Genomic DNA, 24,400 nt, shown 5'->3' with positions numbered 1-24,400 from the left:
AAAAACGAAGTGTTTTGTTTTTTTTAACCTCTAAACTCTATGAGGCATAAATTGTCCACTGAGTGGCACTCACAGCTGGCAGAAACTTGCCTGATCCCGAAATGCCAACATTTCATTTGTTACTTCACCAGCTTAAGGGATGAGTGTTGCAATTACCCAAGGCCCGCATCTCCTGTGTGGCTGCATGGCCACCTGCCTCTGCACCAGTGAGCCAGATCCTGGCCTTAGCAGCAGCTGTGTGCAGAACCCACAACAGCTGCATCTAACAATTGCTCCCAGGGCTGCTGCGTAGCTCCAATCCCTACCTCGCTCCAAGAACAAGGTCTCTGACTTTGCCCTGCTCTACTGCCACTTGGGACAGCTGTACAGTCGCGTAATGCGAGGGATGGCAAAGCCTGCCCACTGCCCTGGAGATAAGGCCAGCTTCCTCTCCAGCTGAATGGGAATCAGGGAGAGTGAATGAGCCACAGAGTCCAAGACAGTGACCCTGGCTGTTTCAGAGAGAGAAGGCAGAAAGAAGAAATGACATAACTGAGCTAAAATGCCCCACCCAGACTGTGGGGAGAGCAGAAGGATCCCCCAGTCAGCCACTCTGTCCTCATGGCAACCTGGAACCCAGCTCCCCCCACCCCTGCCTCCCATTGGAGGTGTGCAGCAGGATTGAGAGAGATAGAAGTAAGGCCTAGAACCATTTTTCCCCCTGGCTACGCCAAGCATGAGCTGGCACAGCTCAGCATCAAGCCCCTTCTTATAACTGTCATTCATTATTTCTCCTTTCCCCCTATATTTTGCTGCTTCAACCTGCTTCCCCCACCAACTCCTACCTTCTCTTCAATCTCTCCCTCCTGCACTCTTTCAAATAGGCCATTGGAGGTCCTCTTTTTGCACTGATTTCTCCACTTGTTACTAAGTTCAGCATATCGATTCTTCCTCTTACCTCCCATTTTCTCGCCTTCTTACTCTTGCTCAGGGGAGACCCCATTTCACGCACTTCCCTCTCCAGATGGATACGTCTACCCTGCGCGTCAGTTGACGTCTAGAACCTTCAAAACTGACTCACTGCTGGTGTATCAATATTTATCTGGGATGAAACCCACACTGGAAATTAGATCTGGTCTGGGCTGTTCCATCATAGCTGCTGACCAGTCAGAAGGCTGGATTCTATTACATCAGTCATAACAAGCATGACATCATCACAACATAGCCTCACTGGCTGAGCACAGATGGAAGACAGTTAACTTGTTACCTAGCAACAACTGCCAGAGATGCAACATGAGGTCAGAGCCGAAACGTCCCACAAACCAGCCGAAGGAGGTCAGGCCGTTTTACTGATTGTCAGAAAGATAATGAATTATGACCTGAATGGCTAGGACCCTTGGTGTTCCCCACACTCCATTGCTTCCTGTTGAAGTGATGTAGGCCCAGTGTGTCTGGAGAAAAACCTCAAACCTTGACATCTACAGTGATTATGTCTAAGTCTAAAATCGGTGAGTGCCTGGAGGAGTCCACGTGGATTACTGAGAAAGCTCCTCTAGTTGTACGCACGGCAGCTCTGGACAATTACGGGCCCTGGGGATCTGTCCCAGAGGTCGGCTCAGGCCTAGCACAGCTGTTATGGCCCACAGCCATGGCAATAGTCTTTGCTTCCCTCAGAGAAGGGGCTTGAAAGGCTTGAGAAGGGGCTTGAAATCTCTGCAGCTACAACTTCAAGTGGTGGCTGCCTACTATCGTAGCATGCTAAATTAAAGCACAAGGGGCAACAGAGGGTAGTCAGAGCCAGCCCATACCGCCACCCACATAGTCTCCTGCTTTGCCTGGACCCAATCTTTTCTAGTGGTGGGGAGCCCCCTCCCAAATAGATTGGTAGATCGAAGTTCTCTTAGGTCCTTGATCTCCGGGCAGCAGGACTTGGATGTACAGCTCCCTGCTTTCTGTGCTAAACCTGACACTGCATGGAGGACTCTTGGCTCTTGGAAAATCTACATGTCCCTGGATCTCTCTAACTCCTATTTGAGGCCCATCTAAACCAGCCCCCCCACCCCAGCCCATCACTGCCTTCCCTCTCTGATACCATGTGTATTGAGCTCATGTGGCACCCAGGAGCAGAGGTATCTCATTATTTTGCCTGTGCTGGGGTTAAAGGCACGTTCTGTGCTGCTTACAGTTGTGCAACTCTTCTTGTTTACACCCTCGGTATCCAGCAGGATGTTGTTATGCACAGACTTGCATCATTCCCTTCTATTCCATTCCTGGCCCCCCTGCAGCTCTGCCAACCCACCTCAATCCTGACCTTGCTATTCTAGTACTTTCCTTCCCCACCCCCAAAGCCTTGTCAATGTGCCTCAGTCCTGACATCCTCCAGACTGCTCCAGCCTAATCTCGCTGCTCCTCCTCCTGGTCCTTCTTCCTCTTTCCCTTCCAACTTGGTCTGGCACTGTTGCTCAGACAGCACAGAGAAATCAAACTTTGCCAAGTCTGCTGCCTGCTGGTATTTTTGCTCTCCGGTTGAGGATGATAATCTGGTTTAGAGGGATGCTGATAAGTAGTTTAGTCACAAAATGTGCCGTTTCTTAAAATTGTTCCAGTCATTGTTTACAACCCATGTCTTATGAATTCTAAATATGACAGCCTTCTAAAACCCAAACTGTCCCTCTTCAACAAAGAAAATAAGCAAGAAGAAAAAATAGACACAATTTGTGTAGGACCTATAAAAATATGTGGTGTCTGTGCAACAGCAGGTAACTTAAAAAATACCATTCCCAGAGCAATTTTGATGTGATCAGTGGTACGAGGGCACAGACAAAGAAGAACATTAAGAATCTCCTGTTAATGTCAAGTTCTGTTATAAACAAAGGGAATAAAAAGCATTGTTTTTAAATGGTAAAAGACAAAATCAGAAGGGGAAAGCCCAGTATGTTCATGTTTCTAGAACACATTTACCAAAACCAACTACTAGTTATTATTTAGAAAGTGCTGGGATTAGACTTGGAAATGACTCACTGCCTCTGGCCTGAAGGTCTGTTTTACAAACATTAATGTGCTTCCTCGGAGGTTCGGCAGGAATCCTCATTTTTATGGATGGATCAAAGGAGGCACAGAGAGGTTAAGTGACATGCCTGTGATTAAGCAACAATTTGTGCCAGAATAAGAAATAGATCCTGAGATTCCTGGTTCCTCCCCCTTTTCTACCCACTACATCACACCACCATGCTTCCCTATGTATGCATGAATCTTTGCCAGTGTGAAAAGACACAAGGCTGCTGTCCAGAAGATAGATCCATTTATCTAATCTCTGTATCTATTTTTGTTTTTTCTACAGCACCCATCACCTTAGTCTCTACTAAATGGATGGTAACAGCTAATGTGCACCACCATATATAGATATAACCATATAGTGTCCTGGGTAATGTGCAGAATTCCAGGGCAGGGACTGAGTTGACTTCCACCCCTTCCTTTAAATGTTATGTACTTGGGAAGACAGGTGGAAAACTCCCTGGGGTACTGGTGGTTCTCTAATTCTTTCTGCCATCACAATCCCAGGGACACATCCTCTTGGTCTTCCACTCTCAGTCTATCGGTGCCATCTCCCATCCTGGAAACGGCACTGTCAAAAGCACCCACATAGGATAGGAACCGTTGCATTTTCTTCCATGTCCCCAACCTCCTTTAAGTGAGAAGCATTCTGTAGCCTGCTGAATCTTTCCTCCCACTTCTCTGGGGCTGTGCCTGGGATCTTCATGGGGAAGAGTTACAAGCTGTGGCTCGGGGACTGTGGGGGAACTAGACAAGCTTTAACATGTCAGGGGAGCCACAGTTCCAGTAACAGCTTCCCACAACTGGAAGAGAGAGTGAGAAGGCAAGAGAGTGGAGTAGTGCTGAATAAACTCACCCAGCTGTTTGACTGAGTCAACAGAACTACAAGAGCCTCACAGGGGGACTTGTCCAGGAAACTGAACTGAAGCTCCTGCCCCTGCGGTCCTAAAGACCGACGGCTCCCTTGAAAGTGCAGCTGCCCCATTTTGCTTGTCAGCCTAGCCCAGCGGCTCTCAGCCTTTCCAGACAACTGTCCCCCTTTCAGGAGTCTAATTTGTCTTGCGTTGCTCCAACTTTCACCTTGCTTAAAAACAACTTGCTTACAAAAATCTGACATAAAAATACAAAAGTATCACAGCCCACAATTACTGAAAAATGCCCGCCTTTCTCGTCATTACTGTATAATTATAAAATAAATCAGCTGGAACGTACATATTGTACTGACATTTCAGAGGATAGTATAAAGAGCAGTATAAACAAGAAAGTGTTTGTCTATATGAAATTACAGTGTGTACTGATTTCACTAGTGCTTTTATTGTAGCCTGTTGTAAAACTAGGCAAATATCTAGAGGAGTTGATGTACCCCCCTGGAAGATCTCTGCGCACCCCTAGGGATACGCGTCGTTGAGAACCACAGGCCTAGGGGATGAAACTGGTGAATGGGATCTCAGAAACAGGAGATGAGCCCCACTGCCCAGCCCATGTTGTCACATGCCATATTTTTTCTTTTAGTGAGGTGCTAAGGGGATTAGAGTACACTCCCAAATCCCCCGTTAAAGATAGGGAAAGCGGAGAGGGAAATATCTGGGGCCTGATCCTGATCTAACTTGCCCCAGGTGAAATCAAAAGTCGTTCCACTCAAGTCGCTGGGATAAACTGGAGTAAGCGAAATCAGAATACCTCATCATTGTGCATGTACATACATATAGATAATTGATGCTGTCAGTGTCAGAGAATTTGAGACAATTACCACCTCCTTAGAGCCTGAGAAATCTGCGGTGCAGCCTCCTTTCTGCTGCGTGAATGACAACCGAGGTGCCTTGAACGAACATTTGACTTTTCCAGAGCCCTGGGGCTCTCACTAGGCTATCGCAAATACGTGCAACTGTTTTTTATTAGAATGACATATTCTGAATGTGAGGTTTTCCCATTTCAGGCCAAATCCTGCTCATAAAGTCAAGAGGAGAAGACTCATGTGAGTAAAGTGAGCACGACTGGGCATCACTGGACTTGGTGATAGGATGTAGCAAGAAAATGTCCCTTTTCATTGACATACACCAGCACCATTGGCACTTGAGTAGCTATTGAAACAATGACAGGTATTGCTAAAACTGCTTTGAACTATTCTATATTCAGATCTACAGGACAGCCACATCTATATACCGACACCTACATGGGAGCAACACCTATATATCTACATTGACGTCTACAGGAAGGGTTATATAGTACTGTGCCTCGAACACCAAACTAATTCTTGGGGACTGCTATAATGCAGACCATTTAAGTACCTATGTTGGAAGAGACCTCGATTCTATTAGAAATCTTACCCCTCACTTGCCATGTGACCTTGGATAAGACATTTCACTGCTCCCTGCCTCAGTTTCCCCATTTGTAAAATGGGAATAATAATGCTAACTCAACTTTGGGAAGTGCTTTAAGATCTACAGTTGAAGAGTTCTGAGTACCATTAGATAGTCCTGTGTTATTAATTATCCAAGACTCTATAACTAATCATTGTCATTTCCCCTTAACTGGGGATCTTTCAACTATTATTTATTTATTTGTATTACTGTAGCACTGAGGGTGGGCTCCACTGTTTATCCACCACTCACTATTCCAGGCCTACTGCTGCCACCAGCTCTTTATATCATCTGGACACTTCTCTGCAAGGGCAAGAAAGGGAAATTGGTGGGGGAAGGTTTTTCTGCAGTCTCAGGAATTTGCCCTGCAGTGACTCCAGAAGAACATATTTGTCTGGCTGGGGATCATGGTGAGGAATGCCAGACAGGCCTACCAGGAGCCTTGATACATCTGGACGGTGAAGCATCCTGTTTAAAATCTTCAGGTTCAGAAAAATGAAAATGCCTCCAGGAATGTAGGCAAGAAACCTCTGCGTGCTGGTCCTGGAATTAGTTCCCTGCACACATCAGAGAAGGAGACAGCCACGCTGCAGCTGGAAAGCAGGGGAACAGAACCAGTGTTAGGACCCTGCAGGGCTCTGGGCTTCCCAGCTTTTTTCCTTGAAGTCAGTGAAAGAACTGGGAGGGGCTGACGCTCAGGCTCCCCTTAAACCTGGCTGCTTAGCCTGTCTCCTGGGCAGATGTTACAACTTTCTGCCTTCTCCTCCAGTCTGTTCAGGAGGGAACTTTCGCTCTTTTCCCCTCTGGCTCTGCCCTCATCACTTGGTTTGCAGTCTGAGCAAAGCTAAGCAGGGAGCTTCCAGAGCTCTTTGTTCAGTTTTGAAAAACTTCAGGGATTCTTGAGGGAGCTAATTTGGAAGAAGCGGAAGGGGGGAAAGGAAAAACAAAAGAAAACAAAGGAAGGAAGAAAAGAGAATAATGGTGATCTGGTCTTGCCAAGAAATCTTTTCAGTGCAAACTGTGAAGAAGGGAGAACCTGGCTCATCACGGTGGGGTGAGGTAGAGGACTCAGCAGCTGTGGGCTTGAACTTTGGCTCCATCTTCCACTGGAGTTTACATAAAAAGAACATCTTCTGCTGAGGCAGGGCTCAATGAGCCATTTGGCTAGCCTGGCATTCAAACAGCTGAATGGGACAAGAATCCAACAACCTCTAGCCGGGTTTTTGGGTGGTTGTATTAAAATCGAGACATTGCAGCACTTTTGGAAACTTAATAACATCACAGAGGAAATTAACTTTATGGTGCATGTGTCTTTGACTGTTTCAGGTTGAAGATTATTTTCTTTTTACTGAAAACAGCTCTACAGCACTGGTGGATTTAATTGCTTTTTTTTTTTTAAAGGAGAGAGAGAGTTGTTTGTATAAAACCTGCCAAAGGATTTGAAAGAACAAACCCTAGGTTGGGAGGGTAGATTGTGATTTATTTTGGAGGAGGAGGAAGAGATCTCCTATCAGTGGAAGATGCTTGGATAATAATCTTCCTTAGAAGTCTGAATGCTTGGTTCAGCATGGCTGTTTATGCTCTCACAGGTTTCTCGCTAGTCAGCCTGCTTAGTTTTGGCTACTTGTCCTGGGATTGGATGAAACCCAGCTTGGTAACAGATGTTTCCATGGACCCAATGGAGAAATCCCTCCCTCCTGCCTTTTCCAAGCCACCTCACATCATCTTCATTCTGACTGATGACCAGGGGTACCATGATATTGGGTACCATGACTCAGACATACAGACACCAATGCTAGACAGGCTAGCAGCAGAAGGAGTTAAACTGGAGAATTATTATATCCAGCCCATCTGCACCCCATCAAGGAGCCAACTTATAACGGGCAGGTAAGGCAACAATTGCACTTGTCACTGTCCTGGGAAACTTAACAGTTTCTTCCCTTCTCTTCTGACCAGTTAACTCCAGCTTACTGAGGGCAGGCGAAATAATAGGTGTTTATGGGATAGTCCTATGGAAAGTACCCAAGTAGTAAAACGTTGAGGCTCTCTTAGGAAGAATCCCTTGGAAAAGAATTGTTTGGTGTATTGTGTAATAAATTGCTTGAAACTTTACACTGTAGACTCCATGGGGCAGGGATCTTGAACCAAACTGAGCCCTGTGTAAGCACATACAACTCCCATTGAAGTCAAATGATATTATGCCAGGCAGGGGTGGCTCTATGGTTTTTGCTGCCTCAAGCACGGCAGTCAAGCAGCTTTTGGCAGCTCACCTGCAGGCCGTCCGCTGGTCACGGAGATTTGTCGGCATGCCTGTGGGAGGTCCAACGGTGCCACGCTTTCAACATCTCTGCCACTGAATTACCGCCAAAGCCGCAGGACCAGCGGACCTCCCACAAACATGCCACCGAATCTCCATGACCAGCCCGCAGGTGAGCCGCTCTCACAGCAACCAGCCCCCGGCTTGCCGCCCCCGGCACGCGCTTGCTGTGCTGGTGCCTGGAGCCACCCCTGATACCAGGGCTAAATGTGGCCCATTGGTGGTTCAGTGGTTAGGATGCTAGCCTAGAACTTGGGAGAGAGGGATTCATGCCCCTGCTCCGCCACGGACTTGTGTGACCTTGGGCAGGTCATTTAGTGTCTTTGTGTCTCCGTTTCCCACCTGTACAATGGAGATAAAAGCCCTGCCCTGCACCACAAGGGTGTGTGAGGATAAATAATAAAGCTCGCAAGGTGTTCAGACACTATGGGAATGTGGGTCCAGATAAGTAGTTAAAGAGCTCTAGCATGATCTAGGCCAGGGGTTCTCAATCTTTTTCTTTCTGAGTCCCCCCCACCCCACAACATGCTATAAAAATGCCACAGCCCATCTGTACCACAGCAATTGGTTTTCTGCATATGAAAGCCTGGGCTGGCACTAGGGGGTAGCAAGCAGGGCAATCGCCTGGGGCCCCATGCCACAGGGGCCTCTGCAAAGCTAATTTGCTCAGGCTTCAGCTTCAGCCCCGGGTGGCAGGGCTCAGGGAACCTGGGCTTCAACTTTCTGCCCTGAGCCTCAGCGAGTCTAATGCCGGCTCTGCTTGGCAACCCCCGTGAAACCTGCTTGCGGCTCCCCAGGAGGCCCCGGACCCCTGGTTGAGAACCATTGATCTAGGAGACCAGGCATCAGGTGGGAGTCAGGAAACCTGGGGATCTATTCCTGACTTGCTGTATGAATGCTGGGCAAGTCACTTAGTCCAAAAGTTTTAAAGGTGCCTTCAGGTAGGCAACCAAAATCACTGTCTGTTTTTGACAGTCGTAGCCTGTGCCTGTGCCGCAGGCTTCCTATCTATAAAGTGGCTCAAATGGTGCATGCCCATGTCTGCTGAGCCCTTGGAAACTGATGGCCATAACACAAATTAATAACCACCTCAAAAGGGAGAACCTCCAGCTCCTCCATCAGACCCCCAAAATGGAGGGAGACAGTTGCAACCTTTGCAAACACCTAGGAAAGAAAGAGCTGGTATCTGCGTGGCCATCGTGCTAACGTGATAGTCCCTGTGGCTGTGCATTATATGATCCTTTCTTCCCTTTACACCAACTCATGGGGTCACACGGTGGCATCATCCATGTGGTGTTTGCTTTGACCATGGGGCTATAGGAGACTTTCCGCTCATAGCAGTAATAACAACACTTGACGTGTTTTTAGCCCTTTTCCTACTTGCTTGGCTTTAGAACCGTTAAGGGCTGGATTCTCACAATGCCGCTGCGAAGGAGGCATGTACAACTCCCTCTAAGTCCATAGTCTTCTCCTGTAGAGGGTGCAGGCTGAGTCTCTGTAGTGACCGTAGATGCATCTTGTGGTGGTGGCGAATAGCTGCATGTCTCTAGGGTATGCTGCATGTCCATAGGAGAACTATGACAGCGCTGGGAGATCAGTGTTCATTGTATGAAGCCTGCCTCATCTCAGTCCCTTAGTGCTAAGGATCTGGATAGAACAGATGTCACCTAAGTGCCACTAGAAGAGAGAAACCAACTGAATCTGGGAATGGGAGGAAGGAAGCTAATATTCCCAGGACAGACTTAGTCACCCTATGGACACACAGCAAACTGCTAGATTGTGCAAGCCTTACTCATCTTGTTGAGCCATTGCTCACTTGAGTAGCCCCACTATCCTCAATGGGATGACTCATGAAACACAAATAAGGGTTGCACAATCTAGCTTTTTACAGGAGAGCAGCCCAATGACCATCCTGCACTGCTGACTTGAGAGGTATTTGCTGAACTGATTTTGCCCATAGTTTGTTCCTGTAGGTTACATAAGGGTCTTCCTGCTTCCCAAACGATAGTGGATGCAATGGATTTGGATAGAGCAACTTGGACAGGAGTGTGTGGTTGAGACATCTGTCAAATAGGGGTCCACCATGTCAAACCTAGTGCAAGGTGTTTCCTTTCCCAGGCATATGGGCAGGCTCCACTGAGGAATGGCTCAGAGCTTTTCCAGATCAGAACTAATTTCTCTTTTTGTTTTTCTTCATTCCCCTTGCAGGTACCAGATCCACACGGGCCTTCAGCACTCCATCATCCGGCCCCGGCAGCCCAACTGCCTGCCCCTGGATCAGGTCACGCTGCCCCAAAAGCTGCAGGAAGCCGGCTACTCGACGCATATGGTGGGAAAGTGGCACCTTGGCTTCTACAAAAAGGAATGCCTGCCCACCCGCCGAGGCTTTGACACCTTTCTGGGCTCCCTGACAGGCAATGTGGATTACTACACCTACGACAACTGCGACGGACCCGGCGTCTGCGGCTATGATCTGCATGAAGGGGAGAACGTAGCATGGGACCAAAGTGGGAAGTACTCAACCTTCCTCTATGCCCAGCGAGTGAGGAAGATCCTGGCCACCCATAACCCCAAGGAGCCCATCTTTATCTATGTGGCGTTCCAAGCCGTGCACACGCCCCTGCAGTCCCCCAAAGAGTACATCTACCGCTACCGCTCCATGGGCAATGTGGCTCGGCGCAAATACGCCGCGATGGTGTCGTGTATGGATGAGGCCGTGAGAAACATCACCTGGGCACTCAAAAAGTACGGTTACTATGACAACAGCGTGATTGTGTTCTCCACAGACAATGGCGGGCAGACATTTTCTGGGGGAAGCAACTGGCCTCTGCGAGGCCGCAAAGGGACCTACTGGGAAGGCGGGGTCCGTGGCATTGGCTTTGTCCACAGCCCCCTGATCAAACGCAAGCGCAGGACCAGCTGGGCCCTGGTCCACATCACAGACTGGTACCCTACGCTGGTGACCCTGGCTGGGGGCAACATGTCTGAAGCTGAGGGCCTGGATGGGTACAATGTGTGGCCGGCCATCAGTGAGGGCAAGGAGTCCCCGCGCACCGAAATCCTACACAACATTGACCCCCTCTACAACCACGCCAAGCACGGCTCCCTGAAGGGCGGCTTTGGCATATGGAACACAGCTGTGCAGGCCTCCATACGGGTGAGGGAATGGAAGCTGCTGACTGGTGACCCTGGCTACAGTGACTGGATCCCGCCTCAGATGCTGACCAACTTCCCAGGGAGTTGGTGGAACTTGGAGCGGTTGACAGACAGCGTGCGCAAATCCGTCTGGCTCTTCAACATCACGGCCGACCCCTACGAGCGCGATGATCTGTCGGACCAGCGCCCGGACGTGGTCAGGGCTCTCTTGAAGAGGCTGGCCCATTACAACCGGACTGCAATCCCAGTTAGGTACCCGGCCGAGAACCCCCGGGCCCACCCGGACTTCAATGGTGGTGCCTGGGGGCCATGGGCCAGCGAGGAGGAAGCGGAGGATTGGGAGGGAGGTGGCGGGCTGCTGAGAAATAAAAACGAGAAGAAGAAGTGCAAGATCTGCAAGCTGCGCTCCTTTTTCCGGAAGCTGAACACCAGGCTGATGTCAAACCGCATCTGATGGGGCTGCTGCAGAGCTCCAGATGCAGCTGCTCAAGGTGGGTGTTCCAAATGGCCAGGACAATGGGAGGGAGAGAGGCAGATGGCCACAGAGCCAGTAGCGCCCTCTCATTTTTCCTTGTCCCAGTGGACATATGCACAGGGCCAGCCACGCACAACAGCCTCCAGATGTCTTTTCCTCTGGTCTCCCCCAAATTGAGCAACCTGTAGGGATAGCCATCCGGTCTGCAAGGAGCAGGTGTCCAGGTTAGGGTGGCTGAGGGAGAGTGACGGAGGTCCTGCAATCCTGTTTAGTGGATGTTACATTGGTCGCAGGTTGTCGAACTGTCCAGCTCGTTCCAATGCAAAAGAATGACCCTGGTCTTAAGCGACCAGGGACCAGTTCAAATACACCATCCTGGGAGCAAAGCTTTAAAAGCAGATCAAACCAATGGTACTCGAAGCTGCATGGGGATGTTTTCATGTGGTTCATATGAGGATGGCTGGCCTGCTGAAGGCTGCTTCAGGACAGTTTTCCCTGGTTGTCTCTCTGTAAAATGTGCTGTCACCCTATGGAATCCTAGTGAGTGTGCTATATCATGTGCCCCTGCTCTGGGAAGACAGCCTAGGGTGACCAGACAGCAAGTGTGAAAAATCAGGACAAGAGTGGGGAGTAATAGGAGCCTATATAAGAAAAAGATCCCAAAATCGGGACTGTCCCTATAAAATCGGGACATCTGGTCACCCTAAAACAGCCTGTGCGTCCTCACTCAGCTCCGGCCACAGCTTTTTCCTCCTGAAGACTTAACAGCAGGTGGTAGCACGGAGAAGGCGAGGGGACTTATTTTTATGTTGAAGGTCCCTGGCTCAGAGACTAGGCAGAGTCTGGGACAGCAAGAGAAAACTATCCCTAATGGACACAAAGGCAAACAGACTGTATATAGGCCTGGATCAGTGTAGCTCTGAGGTGTATTGGAGACACGTTTGCACTGAGAACTTGTGGGGCGTTAGCTGTTTCAATATAAAGCAACCCCAGTTTACACTCGTCTATTGTACAGACTCATGCATGTACCACACACGTGGACACGTATGTGTGGACTCACTTACAGCCACCCCAACCACAATGGGTTTGAAAGAAGGTAGCTCCCTGATTCTCAGCTCCCAGGGGTGTCCTCTGCCAGATAATCACCCCCTGCCCCCACCTTTGCAGGGACAGTGACACAGCAGAGCAGCTTGCCTCATGGCCTTGCTGCCATGTTGATGCCAACTCTGGAACAGAGGACCAGGTCTCTCGGACACTTGCTCTGCATGGTCTGTTTTCCAGGGTGTGCATGGATTCCCAGGGGATCCACAAGGAGCTAGTGGCAAATGCAGTGCAGCTTGGCGACGGGGATGTAAGGAGGGATCAGCGTGTAGTAACACCTTGCTGGGCTGCAAACCGCCAGCATCTCTTTTGTTAGTTCCCAGAGCAGTTCCTTACTCAACGCACTCCAATGATGCGTTTGCAACAAACAGGCACCCACTGCTTCCCTGGCTGCCGAGTGAGTCTCCATGATTGCTCAGTCCTGCCAGCAAGGAGGGGACATCATACCACTCTCCTTCCTTGGGAATTTAACTGAGGAGATCATCCGAGGCCAGTCTTCTCTGAGCGTGACAGGGTGCAAATTTGCAGGTCCTCCACTTCTGCTTCCTTTTACTGCTGACCTTTCTGTGGGGTGTGTGTGAGAGAGTGTGTGCCCGTGTGTGCCACGGATGGGGGCTGGCCAGGAAGAACGAGGGTAAATGGCTTTAAAAGCATTTTTAACATGTGGCGCATTTACATCTACACAATGCATTTTACATTTCTCCCCACAGGTTTCTCTTGGTGCAGTGTGTGTAGGCGACGGCCCTGCTGTGAATTTTGAAAATAGTTATTTTTGTCTCTGGAAATTGAGGCCTGTTAGGACTTGTCAGCTTTTGGATGAGCAGTGTGGGCCTTTTTTTTTTTTTTTTTTTTTACAAAATAACATTCATTTTAAATCTGTCACTGAAGGATGTGACAACTGGCAGCATTTTCACTGACTACCTTGCAGAGTGCTTTCCCGTTGTCTCCGTATGTGTGTGTGAGGAAAGAGACAGAGACGAGGCTGGGGAGGGGAGAGGAATACCTCAATTACATTTGTATTTTTTTATTATTATTTAGATTATTTGAGGATTGTGATTTTATATAGAAAAAGGGGGGAAAAAACCTCACCAGCAAGAGAAAGAGAAACGGGAGGCCATGTTACCCTAGAGATGGGCAAAAATGAGAGCTTTCGCATTACCCACAAGCAGGGCATGAATCAACCTACTTGTCTATACAGTAACCATCACTGCACTATGGCCCCAATCCTGCAAGTTGTTTCATGAGAACACCCTCCCAGAGTTCAGTAGGGCTCAGCGTGGGCTCAGGGCCTGGCCAGGTGGAACGGTTTGCAGGATTAGAGCACAGTCCAGAGTCTCCTATCAAACCCACAGATAGAGGTGGTCATTTCTCTTTCCTCATCCCCTGGTTGAGATCTGGGTCCTGTTGAGCTGCGCTCAGCTCCATTTGGGAGGGAAGTATTCTGACACTGGGAACGGGTTCCGGTTTTGGGTTGTCTCTGTGTCAAATGGTGGTGGGCAAAACTGGCATCAGAATTGGTTTTCCAAAACCAAAGCCAGCAGTGGTGGCTGACATTGGAGTTCAGTTTATTCAGCTCTGCCATCACCCCACCCAGTGTAAAGTGAGGTGCAGATCAGTAGTTCTAGCTTTGGCCCATCTCCCTAGTACATTGGCACGGTTATGACCAGTTACAAAGCAGCCAGATAGAGCCACTTACCATAACAGACCTAAAATCGCCTACCAGCTCTGATGACCCCGGGGAGAGACTATGTTTTCTAACAAGCCACTTATAACAATCATCACAGCAACAGAGTAGAGCATTCCATCCCCTTATGCATCTTGCTTCATTTAATGAATAAGTAAGTGAGATTTCACTTATGGCCCCCATTTAGCAGAGCACTTCAGCAGGTGCTTAACTTTAAGCATGTGATTAAGTGTGTGTATTCAGGCAAACACATAATCACATAAGTAAATGCTTTGCTGAATAAGGGCGGATTTAAGTACATGCTTAAAGTTAAATATATTTTAAACATTTTGCTGAATCAGGGCCTATGGGAAGAATCCAGAGAGAGCAAGAGAAAAGGTGAAAAAGAGCTAATATAAAGATCAGACACAGAATCAAAGCAAACGGGGATGCTATGCAAAAACAAATAATTGTTGATCATTTGAGAAAACAGCTTTAATGGGAAGTTGGACGTGGGCAACTGTTATAACCAAATTAGTACTGGGGGTCTGTGGTGTGACAAGAGTTGGTCATAAAATTTTCTCTGAAATTTTTTAACCAAATTTTGTCATTTTTTCAAAAATGGAAATTTCCATGAAAACATTTTTGGTATTTTTTTCAATTTTGCCATGTTTGGATGATTTTCTTTGTTTTGTTTCAAATGTTTTTCCTTTCTTTTCCATTGCCAATTGGAGCGATCGGTCTAATGCAAAGCTTTTGAAAATGATTCTGAAACAGAAAACTCATTTTAGACAATTTTCATTTTTCGGAAAGAACAAAAAAGTCGAACCAAAATGTCTCTGGAAAAATTTGAAAGGCAAAAAGTGAGTTCATTTCAAAATCCAATGAAACTTTATTGGAAAATTTTTAAAGGCTTGTAATTTTTTTGGTAATGGTTGGTTAGCTCTAGTGGTGACTTCACAATGATTGCATGTGCCATCTCTGAGCATGCTTAATTCCATGAGCCCAAATCTGAAGGGCATGAGAGAAAGGGGCAACTGGTTCTGGGAACGTGAATATTGGCTCCTGGTGACAGCAGCTGGTGCAAGCTACATCATATTTTCTAAGTGTTTCTCCATTTTGAGCCAGTGACCACTTTGTCCTGCCTTCTCAGAAACTCCTCTGTCACTCCCAGAGATGCACTGTGGTCCCATCCCTGTTCTGAGACACGCTGGCTCAATTTCCTTGCTCAGTGCTCTGCTTCCAGGTGTGATGGGACAGGCCAGTGCAAACTGCTGGAAAACAGCTCAGCAAAAACAACCACCCACAAAAACCACTGGAAAAAAGGAGGGGTCTCAGCCTGAAAAGATAGCCCCCTGGATTGCCTTGGCTGAAAGGTGAGGCCCCAAGGAGTGTGTGACACACTCCTTGTCACACTCCATCTCCTCCTCTGTCTGGCTCTAGCTCTAAGAAAGTCCATGGGTGAGATTTGCTAAGCCCACGGCTGCTCTACTTCTGCTTTGTCAATAGTGGCCCACACGCCAAGGAGATCTGTTTGCACAGATATGCTGCGATCACTCTCTTGTAAAGCTGCAGAAGCCAAAGTCTATTTAAAACATCAAGCCCTAGGAGCCAAGTGACAGCCAGGTTCCCACGGAGGAAGCCAGTCAGTGAGCAGCGTCTCGGCAGGCACCAGCTTTGGCACAGGAGGACTAGAGTGCTGGGAAGGGACAGCTCAGCATTACGGCATCTACCTCTCCTTGGCCAAGTCTCCCTCTCCTTCTAGTCGACATTCCCGCCAAGACCCAGCAGTGTTGGGCTCCTTTTTAGCCTTGCTGTTCTCTCTGTCACTGAAGCGGGGATTTGGAAGGCTGAAAAGATGAGACACAGGAGGCAGCTGTCTCTAAGCACTGCTCCTTTCTCCCCCTCTTCCACCCCATAAAGGCCACTTGGTTGGGAAATTGCAAGGAGGTTAGAGAGGACTTCGCAAAATACACGGTTTCAAAGCAAAATGGGCCTGTTTGTTCCTCATGACAGTTACCCCCAGCATTACCCAGGATGCACTGCAGCAGCCAACGCACCTATTGGTCCTTAGCGTTAGTGGTGGTTGTTTGCCATGTCTGGAATTGTCAGTGTTGCTAGCATCCTTTGTCTCCAGCTGGGCCCAGCCCTCTACCCCACTGTCTCTTATTCATTTGCCTCCATTTTGTTCTAGGATGCTGTCAGTTGACTAATAAAGTATTAATATAATGCACCTCGTGGTTATGTTCTGGGATGGTGAGGACGAGGAGGACTGCGTGAGCAACCTTGGCCTTTCCTCAAACACACTTATCACTCCTTCACTTATTCTCCTCTCTGGGTTTCCTCTCCAACGGGAGCAGTGCAAGGGGACACAGGGGTGGCTCTAGGTATTTTCCCGCCCCAAGCACAGCAGGCAGGCTGCCTTTGGCGGCTTGCCTGCGGGATGTCCCCAGTCCCGTGGATTCGGCAGTGCGCCTGTGGGAGGTCCACCGAAGCCGCGGGACCAGCGGACCCTCTGCAGGCATGCCGCCGAAGGCAACCTGCCTGCCGCCCTCGTGGCGACCGGCAGAGCGCCCCCCCGTAGCTTGCAGCCCAGACACGGGCTTGGTGTGTTGGTGCTTGGAGCCGCCCCTGAGGGGACAGATGGATGGCCCTGGGGTGGCCTCTCTTCATCCACGGGGCAAGGGGAGCAGCAGTGTGAGCAATAGGATCTTGCTGCACGCGTCTACTTGGCTCAGCCCTTACAGGGGCTGACCTCCATGGTGGAGAGGACAAGTCGACCTCCATTTCAAATCAGCGCTCAGCCTGGGCGGAGGCTGCTGAAATGGGGGCCAGGGTAGGCTACTGGTGGGATGACTTTGGGGATGTGTCCCCTAGGAAGTGAACTGAGTCCACCATACTCACTTCACATAAGGTACATGTACACTGCAGCAGGAGGATCAATTCCCAGCTCGGGTAGAGGGACATGGGCTAGCTCTGATCAAGCTATGTGCTAAATACAGCGCTGTGGCCACAGCCACATGGGCAGCAGCTCTGGCTGGTTGCCTCAGTATGTACCTTGGCTCTCAGATGGAGCTGTCATAGGTGGCTAGACTGAGCGGCTGTCTGCACTCTACCGCCATGCTGCTGTTTTAGGGCGATCAGAGCTAGCTCATGTATGTCCCAGCTATTGTGCAGATGCCCCATGATGCCATGGAGCAGCTAACATGTCTTTGGTCTCCTATGGGTCTCCATCAGCCTCATCCCCCTGCAACCCATATAAGCCTGTATCAGTCCCTCCTTCTGCACCACTTCTAGGCATTGTCTACCTGATTACAGGTTGCCCGGTGGCTCCAGAAGAATTCACATCCCATGCTGTTTGGCCAGAAACCTGGGAACCTCAGGCTAGAGCACCAAGGGAAAGGAAGGAAGTATGGAGTATCCAAAAGGGATGCACGGGTTGGAAACAAATCACCCCCTCTACTAGGCTTCATGGTCTCTAATGCTTCTGAACTTGTCTCCATTGCCCAATTCATCACATATGTGTAAGGCCTCCAGCACTCAGCCTCCTGCCCTCACCCCCCTCCTTCATAGCCTTAGCCTCCAGCCCCCGGAAGCCTAGCGCAGGGCGTGGACACTGGGTTAGTGGCTGGAATTCCAGATACAGACTGGGTATCAAATATCAAAAGGGGAGTGCTAGACTGTTTGCCTGACTTCCCCTCCCACCTTTCCCTGGTGTGGTTGGTCAATGCAGTGCAGCTTGTCTTTTGAGGGGAGGGCAGAAAGACTGAGAAGTGTCTAGGGTGGCAGCCAGAAGCTCCTCCTTTGTCTGGGTAATAATATAATATCCAATAATATTTCTTTACGATCAGTGCTTACACAGAGCTCTCCGTACCAGAGTTTCAAAGCACTTTCCATATTAAAGCATTACGTCTCACAATTCCCTGTGAGGGAGGTAAGTGTCCGTATCCCCATTTTACAGATGGGGAAACTGAGGCACAGTGAGGCAAAATGACTTGCCCAAGGTCACTGAGCGAGCCAGTGGCACAGCTAGAACCTGCTGCAGTTACACACTCTAGATGTTCCCCATACAGTGCTCCAAAATGTACCAGCTGCTCAGACTCATCCTTCCTTGCTGCCTGCTACCATAACAAAGGCCTCCACCTCCTGACTTCCCTTCCTGCTTATGACTGGCAAAGCGAGGGCCAAGTGAATGCAAAATTCTAGCAATTCAGAGTGGTAGCGTTTCACGCCTTCTGTGCACCGGTGTACGAGAGTGCACAAGGGCAAGCAGGGCCCATTGTGCCTTCCCATACAGATGAAATATCATGAGAGTTATAAGCATCTACAAGGCAGCATCCCAGGCATTGCCAAAGCACGGGCTTTGCATTTCATCACACATGAGTAACAGCCACACGTATTTATCAATGCTGTTTTCCGCCTGTTTTGTTTGGGGAGGGTTGCAGTGCCCCTTAGTGGCTCCTGGTGTAAAATATACCTTACAGCATGTCACCAGCATGTGGTGGTTTCGCATTTGACCTTTTGTCCAGAGGCCCTACAGGCATTTATAGAGGGATGCATCCTTGACTCAGGCTTACAGGCAGATAGCAGCTGGTGGCCTTCTCCTGTAAGCAAAACACCAGACAAACGAATTTAACTTGCACCAGATTGTACTGAATGACTGTGGAAGATGCAGCGTGGGGCAGGGGCGTGCGAGGACAGTTCCCTGGAGAGGGCTGGAATAGTTCCAGGTGGGAAGGAATTCCCCTCTATGTGACCTCTGCTTAACTCAGGCAGAAGGAAGTACTCTGGTATTGTCTAGCCAGAGGGATTCTGGCCAAATGCACCTGGGATGAATGGATGCACGTGGATTTTCTGCTCTGTGAGGAACTGGCATGGATAAATGAAGAGTTGTGCTATGTACTGGAATAGACCACACCTCTTTATGCAGATACATTCTCTCTGTTTTGCTGTTTGACTTGGTTATAAGATTTTCTTTCACCTTCTTCCCTAAATTGTTGCTGGGAGCACTACAAACAGCTGCTGTATCCCACCCCAGACGCAGCTGCATTTCAGTAGCAGGAGAACTGGCCTCCCTCTCATACTTGCCAACTGCCCCATGTAGGACAGGAAAGTCGTGAGTTTCTCTGCCTTGCTGCCCCAAGCAGCTAGATCTGAGTGGCAAATAGCTTTGCCTGCAGTTTTCAGCTGTGAAGGCTAGAGGCTGCTGGTCTCACTGCTGCTGAGCGGTCAGAAGCACTGGGTGTGCAGGGAAGGGGAAGAGGCAGCTGTATCCCCTAGCCCCTACCAGACCTCAGCAATGGGAGCACATTCTCTCCCTACCCCCCACCCCCAGAAAGATACCAGAGTGTGAGGGGGAAGGGGGAGGGAGAAATCTCCTCCAGAGGAAAGGCAAGTGAAGAAAGACATCTCTCTTAAGGTGCCCCACCATGGTGGGAGGGAAGCAAGGAACCAGCAGACACCCTGGGAGGAGGGCCAGGCATGTAGCCGACCAAGGCCAGCAGGGCCGCAGCTCCTGCAGCTTTGGAACTGGCCAGAGACTGACGATTTGATGGAGAACTGAGGCCTTCTTCCTCCTTAGGATCTCTTCAGATCTCTTCTGGGGGTAGCGCTAGAGGTGGGAGGTATATGGGGAAGCCGGAGGTGGAGGCGCTCTGGTCCTGAGGGGAGCTCCTGGAGCCTGGCCTCTTGTCTAGGGGAGGGAGAAGGCCTTAGCCCTCGAGATGTATAGGACAGCCCAGGGTGTGTTTGCCCCAGCGGCACCTGTGGGCTGGGGGGATTCAGGTGAAGCTCCTGGGATCTCACTCTGCACTGCTGCCTGGACTGAATGTACTCATGCTAGCCCAGCCAGGAGAGCCCGCTGAGCGCTAGACACCCTCCGGCTCTGACAGGTGCCTGCATCGGCAGCACCTGCAGCCAGGGGCTCTGGGGTGGTTGCCATGGATACTGACATTCCCTCACTTCCATGCACTAGTGTGTGCGCTGGCTCAGGCCTGGCTGGGGTGAGCAGGGCTTAGCTACCTGAAGTGGGGACGCCCCATGGGGAGGAGAACAGAGCCACCAGCGGGAGGAAGTGGAAGGGGGTGCTCAGAGTGTGAAGATGATATGCCTCGCATGAGGGAGGAGCACCTTGTCCCAGGTGTCTGGCCCGTTTAAAGGAATCAGGGCCCATCTTGGCTCACCAGTAAGTAATTAACTCCCTAGGTGGCTGCTTGGCATCTAATTGACTAATGAGCCTATGACCTGAAGAAGGCTACCAGTGCACTGCTGGAGCACAGTCTTCTGGGGAGAGAAGCCAGCAGGAGGTGGCTGTTTGCCTGTGGCTCTCCCCAGGGATGAAATGGCTGAGTGGGAAAAGAAGGGCTGGGGACTTCTAGGCGAGGGAGAGGAAGTCCAGCTGACCCCTCACACAGACTGTGGATGGGCTTGGACTTGAGGGGCTAAAGAAGAGGTGAGTCCCCCCATAAAAGAGCTAACAAATCAGACCCCCCCATACACACAAAAAGGGCTGTCAGTTTGAAGTATTTGGGTCTGAGCAGGGCTGTCCCTAGGGGGGTGGGGGCCTGGGAGAAATCAGCCTGTATGGGCCCCCCCTTAACATTTTTTATACAGGTGAAATCTGGTGTGGGGAGGGGACACTAGTGCTGGGGGGTGAGGGATGATGGAGAATCACAGGGTGGCACCTGTGCTAGGGGTAAGGGGCCCACCCTGTGCTGGGGGGTCCTGGAAAAGGGAGGGGGCCGGGGCAGAAGGGCAATGGATGAGGTCAGCCTGGCGCTGGCGTGTTCCAGAGGCGCTAGGACGCTGGCAGCCGGTATAGCAGCGAGCAAGCAAGAAAAAGAAATACAACGTGCGCTTCCTGCCGGTGAGTGCGGGCCTGACACCCCACAGCTGGTGCCAGGCCCCTGCTAGCACCCCTAACCCACAGCCCCCAGGCTGGCCTAGTGCCTCCTGCACAACACACGCACACTGAAGTGCGGGGGCCCCCAAGGCGTGGGGCCCAGAGCGGTTGCCCTGATTCACCATACCCAAGGGATGGCTCTGGGTCTGAGTAAATGATTGACAGAATCCAGAGGGAGATAAGGGGGTGTACTTGAGGGTGGTGCCCCTAATACACAGAAGGGAGCTTGTAGGTAGCTGGTTTCTCTCAGGAAGATCGCTCCAAAGTAGGGGAGATCCAGAGCCTATTGGGCAGAGAGGTGTTTGTGTGGTGGAGGGTCACTGGCCCTGGCAGGGGCTTCCACATGTTATGATAAGCATCCTGCCTTTGAGAGATGTCTCTCAACCAGGCCTGGATTGTGACCCTGGGTTTTTATATGCCCCGATGTAACGTGGACAATGGAGTTTGATGAACTCCTTGTATGTCTCTTCAGGGTTGTATTGTGACAAAGGGTCCTCATGACTGACTGTAGAGTCCCTGTGTGCTAGGTGAGGTAGAGAAGGGGGACAGTGAGTGGAATTGGGGTCTGAAGGGCGAGAACTTTAAGAACATCCTGAGATCAATTTTATGACCCTGACCATTGAGATCATCCTACTGAAAATAATCTACAAATCATAATGGACATGCAGGCCTCTATGGGACAAGGACCAAGCATCTCTTAGATCCCAGCTTATTGTGGAAACTTCCGCTATAATTATTTTCTGTGGGTTGGCAACAGTGCAATCTATAACTTGCATTTAAGCTATGCATCTTATCAATAGCTCTTATTCTGCTGGGTCTGTATTTGTTACTGACCTCTATGGGAGTGTGATGGATCTGCTCTGGAGGAATCGTGGTCTTTTCTGGCCAAAACAATGGTGCCATTCCTAGACTCACTGTGTCTCTCTGGAAGCTGGAGATGTTAGTTCTGGAACCTCTTCTCGTGTATCATGATGCTACCACCTCTCCTTGCTGTCCCACCCTGGCGGTGTGGTGGGTTTGGTATCCAGCTGTACGGAGCCACAGATCAATATTACTCTAATGGGCAGCTTGATCCTTCGCCCAAATCATCGCATGGTTGGACCTTTTGGAGCCCGCAGTCTTGCTCTCATTTGTGGCAGCAGGGGAAGCAGGTTTACACACACACCCATCTGGGACCCTTACTCCCCCTGTGCTTGTTGTGGGAGTGCTGCCCACTGTCACTCTGCTGCTCTCGAGGCCTCTAGGATTGGCCCTTGTTTCTCAGTCTGCCAGCCCTGGTCCTGGTATCACTATGCTGATTTCCTGAGCTTGTCCCCGCACTGACACCTTCCAGGCTGTGTGTGATCCAGACCTGGCATTACTACAGCCAGCTTCCCTTGCTCTGGTCTCTCACCATCTGCCTTGACCCTACTGCTCCTAAGGGCTTGAGCCATGTATCTCCAGGTTCTTATCACTCAGGCCATCTGCCCTGGCCTTGTAGTTACTGTGTGCTAATTATATACACTGCAAAGCTGGCTGGGTTTAAATAGTTAACTAGGTAAGAAACACCACTGTCCTCTATGGTCTCACCTCCCTCTAAGGCTAGCCACTAGATGGCGGCGTGTCCCTATCATCTGCATCCCCAACTGTGAACATCAGGCTGGAAGGACATTGGGCTGGACCGAAATCCCCCTCTGACCTTGCTGGTGTCTTCCAGGCAGAGGGGAGATGAGGCTTGTCCTAAGTGCTGAGATCGTTCCACGAATCCTGCTACTGCTGCTGCTTTCACATTTGTGTCTCTAATGCTTCTGCAACCAGGACAGGAAGCTCTGGATTCAAGGAGTGAGACCAGACAGTGTTGGTTGAGTTTGGGGAAGATGGGCCATATACCAACTATATTATCCAGGCCATGATTGTCATATCCTCCCATGTTACCTCCCCATATCTGGCTCTGCTCTCCAGCCACACCCACTACCTTATCCTCCCAAGCATCACCCCCTCTTTGGGATCATTCCTTGAGACCAGCTGAGATGAGATAAAACCCAGAGGGAGCTGGTGTCTGCCCCTCTCCCAAATTCCAAGGGTCAGAGATACCAGCAAAAGGGGTGTGGATACAGGGTGAGGAGCCATGATACTGAAGCACTGGTGATATTTACAGAGATGTTTTGTGTGGACTCAAGTGAACAAAGGAGCTGCGCCATCTGTGCACGATACACTATAGCCAGGACACAGAAAACTAGATAGGCCTGCAAGAGCGCAGCACGGAAAAGGCCAAATGGATTTTGGGAGATACCACCATGGTGCTGAGAAGAGAACTGCAGGCTGAAAGTCTCCATCAGGGGGGTGGACAACAGCACAGCAGCAAAACAGGAGACGTGACTGGGTTTGCCTTGCAACTGCTCTTCTAAAGCTCCAGCAGAAATATTTCATGGTGAGCAAGGAGCATGAGCTGAACTGTCATCTGGCCTCCATTTTGAGAAAAGGTCTTGGAAAGCGTGCTAGTGCCTGGGGACTCTTCCCAGCGTCCCAGGACATGCTGGGAGCTTGACTTCTCCTGCTGTTCTATTTGGCTCTGAGAAGGCCCTTTGAAAACCTGGGACTTGCTGCGCAGTGGAGCTGCAACAGTGTGGTATGGTGCAGACCTGGTGGAAAACTGCCCCTGACTCAGTGTGGGCCTGCTGTACTGCTAGCTCTGGCTTGAACACCAGGGCTACCCCCTTGGGTCAGTTACCAGCTGGTCAGCTGTCTAGTGTAAACAAGGCCTGGAGAGGATTCAAAGGAAAACTGCTCTGAGGAATCTGAGTGGAAATGCTGGGTTTATCATGCCAGCAAGTCTGTCCTGACCCCAGGAGTAGATTAATGGAAAGTTTCCAACTAGGTCTGTTCTGCAGTAAAGTCTCTTTCACAGAAAATGGTGAGTTTTGTTGAAATTCCTGCAGGAAACATTCGTTTTTGTTTTTTTTTTACTTTAATTGAAAATCCAAAAATTCTTCAGTTGCTGAAAACCAAAATGTTGACAGCAATGAGAATTCCATGGTGTTTTTTTTTTTTTTGTCAAATTTTTTTCACAAGGGAGGCGGCAACTCATTTTCATCAGCTTCATTGCTGACCCTTGGTAGGAAAGCAGAAGAAACCTGTGAATATATGGTATAGGCTCAGCTATGTAATCCTGTATGGGGAGGTCAGGAAGGACTCTTACCTGCCTGAGACAGTCGGCTGATTGATTACCCCTATTGTAGCTTGTACGAATGTGTCGCTATTGCTCTAGCTTTATTCAGCCTCTCCTTGGAGCCAGGTGTTGGCCAGTGACTCACTGCCTTCCTGAGGTCAGTGACAGCTAAAGCTCAGCTGTGGTAGATGCTTTGCTCCCCTTGCTGTTACCTGCTTGCTGTGGGCTGGGCTGTGCTTTTCCTCC

At 49.8% G+C, this 24,400-nt stretch overlaps 1 protein-coding gene across 1 annotated transcript; it reads left to right on the top strand.

Annotated features, from left to right (window-relative positions):
- Positions 1-6,909: 6,909 nt before the first annotated feature.
- On the top strand, positions 6,910-11,652 carry ARSI (arylsulfatase family member I). The gene is made up of 2 exons (XM_032772065.2): positions 6,910-7,280; positions 9,919-11,652. The coding sequence occupies exons 1-2, from the start codon at positions 6,961-6,963 to the stop codon at positions 11,318-11,320; spliced, it is 1,722 nt and encodes a 573-aa protein (XP_032627956.1). The 5' UTR covers positions 6,910-6,960; the 3' UTR covers positions 11,321-11,652.
- Positions 11,653-24,400: the final 12,748 nt, after the last annotated feature.

Source organism: Chelonoidis abingdonii, chromosome 7 (assembly GCF_003597395.2).
Source record: "Chelonoidis abingdonii isolate Lonesome George chromosome 7, CheloAbing_2.0, whole genome shotgun sequence".
NCBI classification, from domain to species: domain Eukaryota; kingdom Metazoa; phylum Chordata; order Testudines; family Testudinidae; genus Chelonoidis; species Chelonoidis abingdonii.
Note: the sequence above shows the minus strand (reverse complement) of the source record. Positions and strands in the feature narration are given on the sequence as shown.

What these genes read in the sequence shown, in the direction of transcription:
- ARSI (XM_032772065.2), top strand. Translation starts at nt 6,961, where the DNA reads ATGGCTGTTTATGCTCTCACAGGTTTCTCGCTAGTCAGCCTGCTTAGT. An exon ending in AGCCAACTTATAACGGGCAG is followed by an intron (nt 7,281 to 9,918) that starts GTAAGGCAACAA and finishes TTCCCCTTGCAG; the next exon opens with GTACCAGATCCACACGGGCC.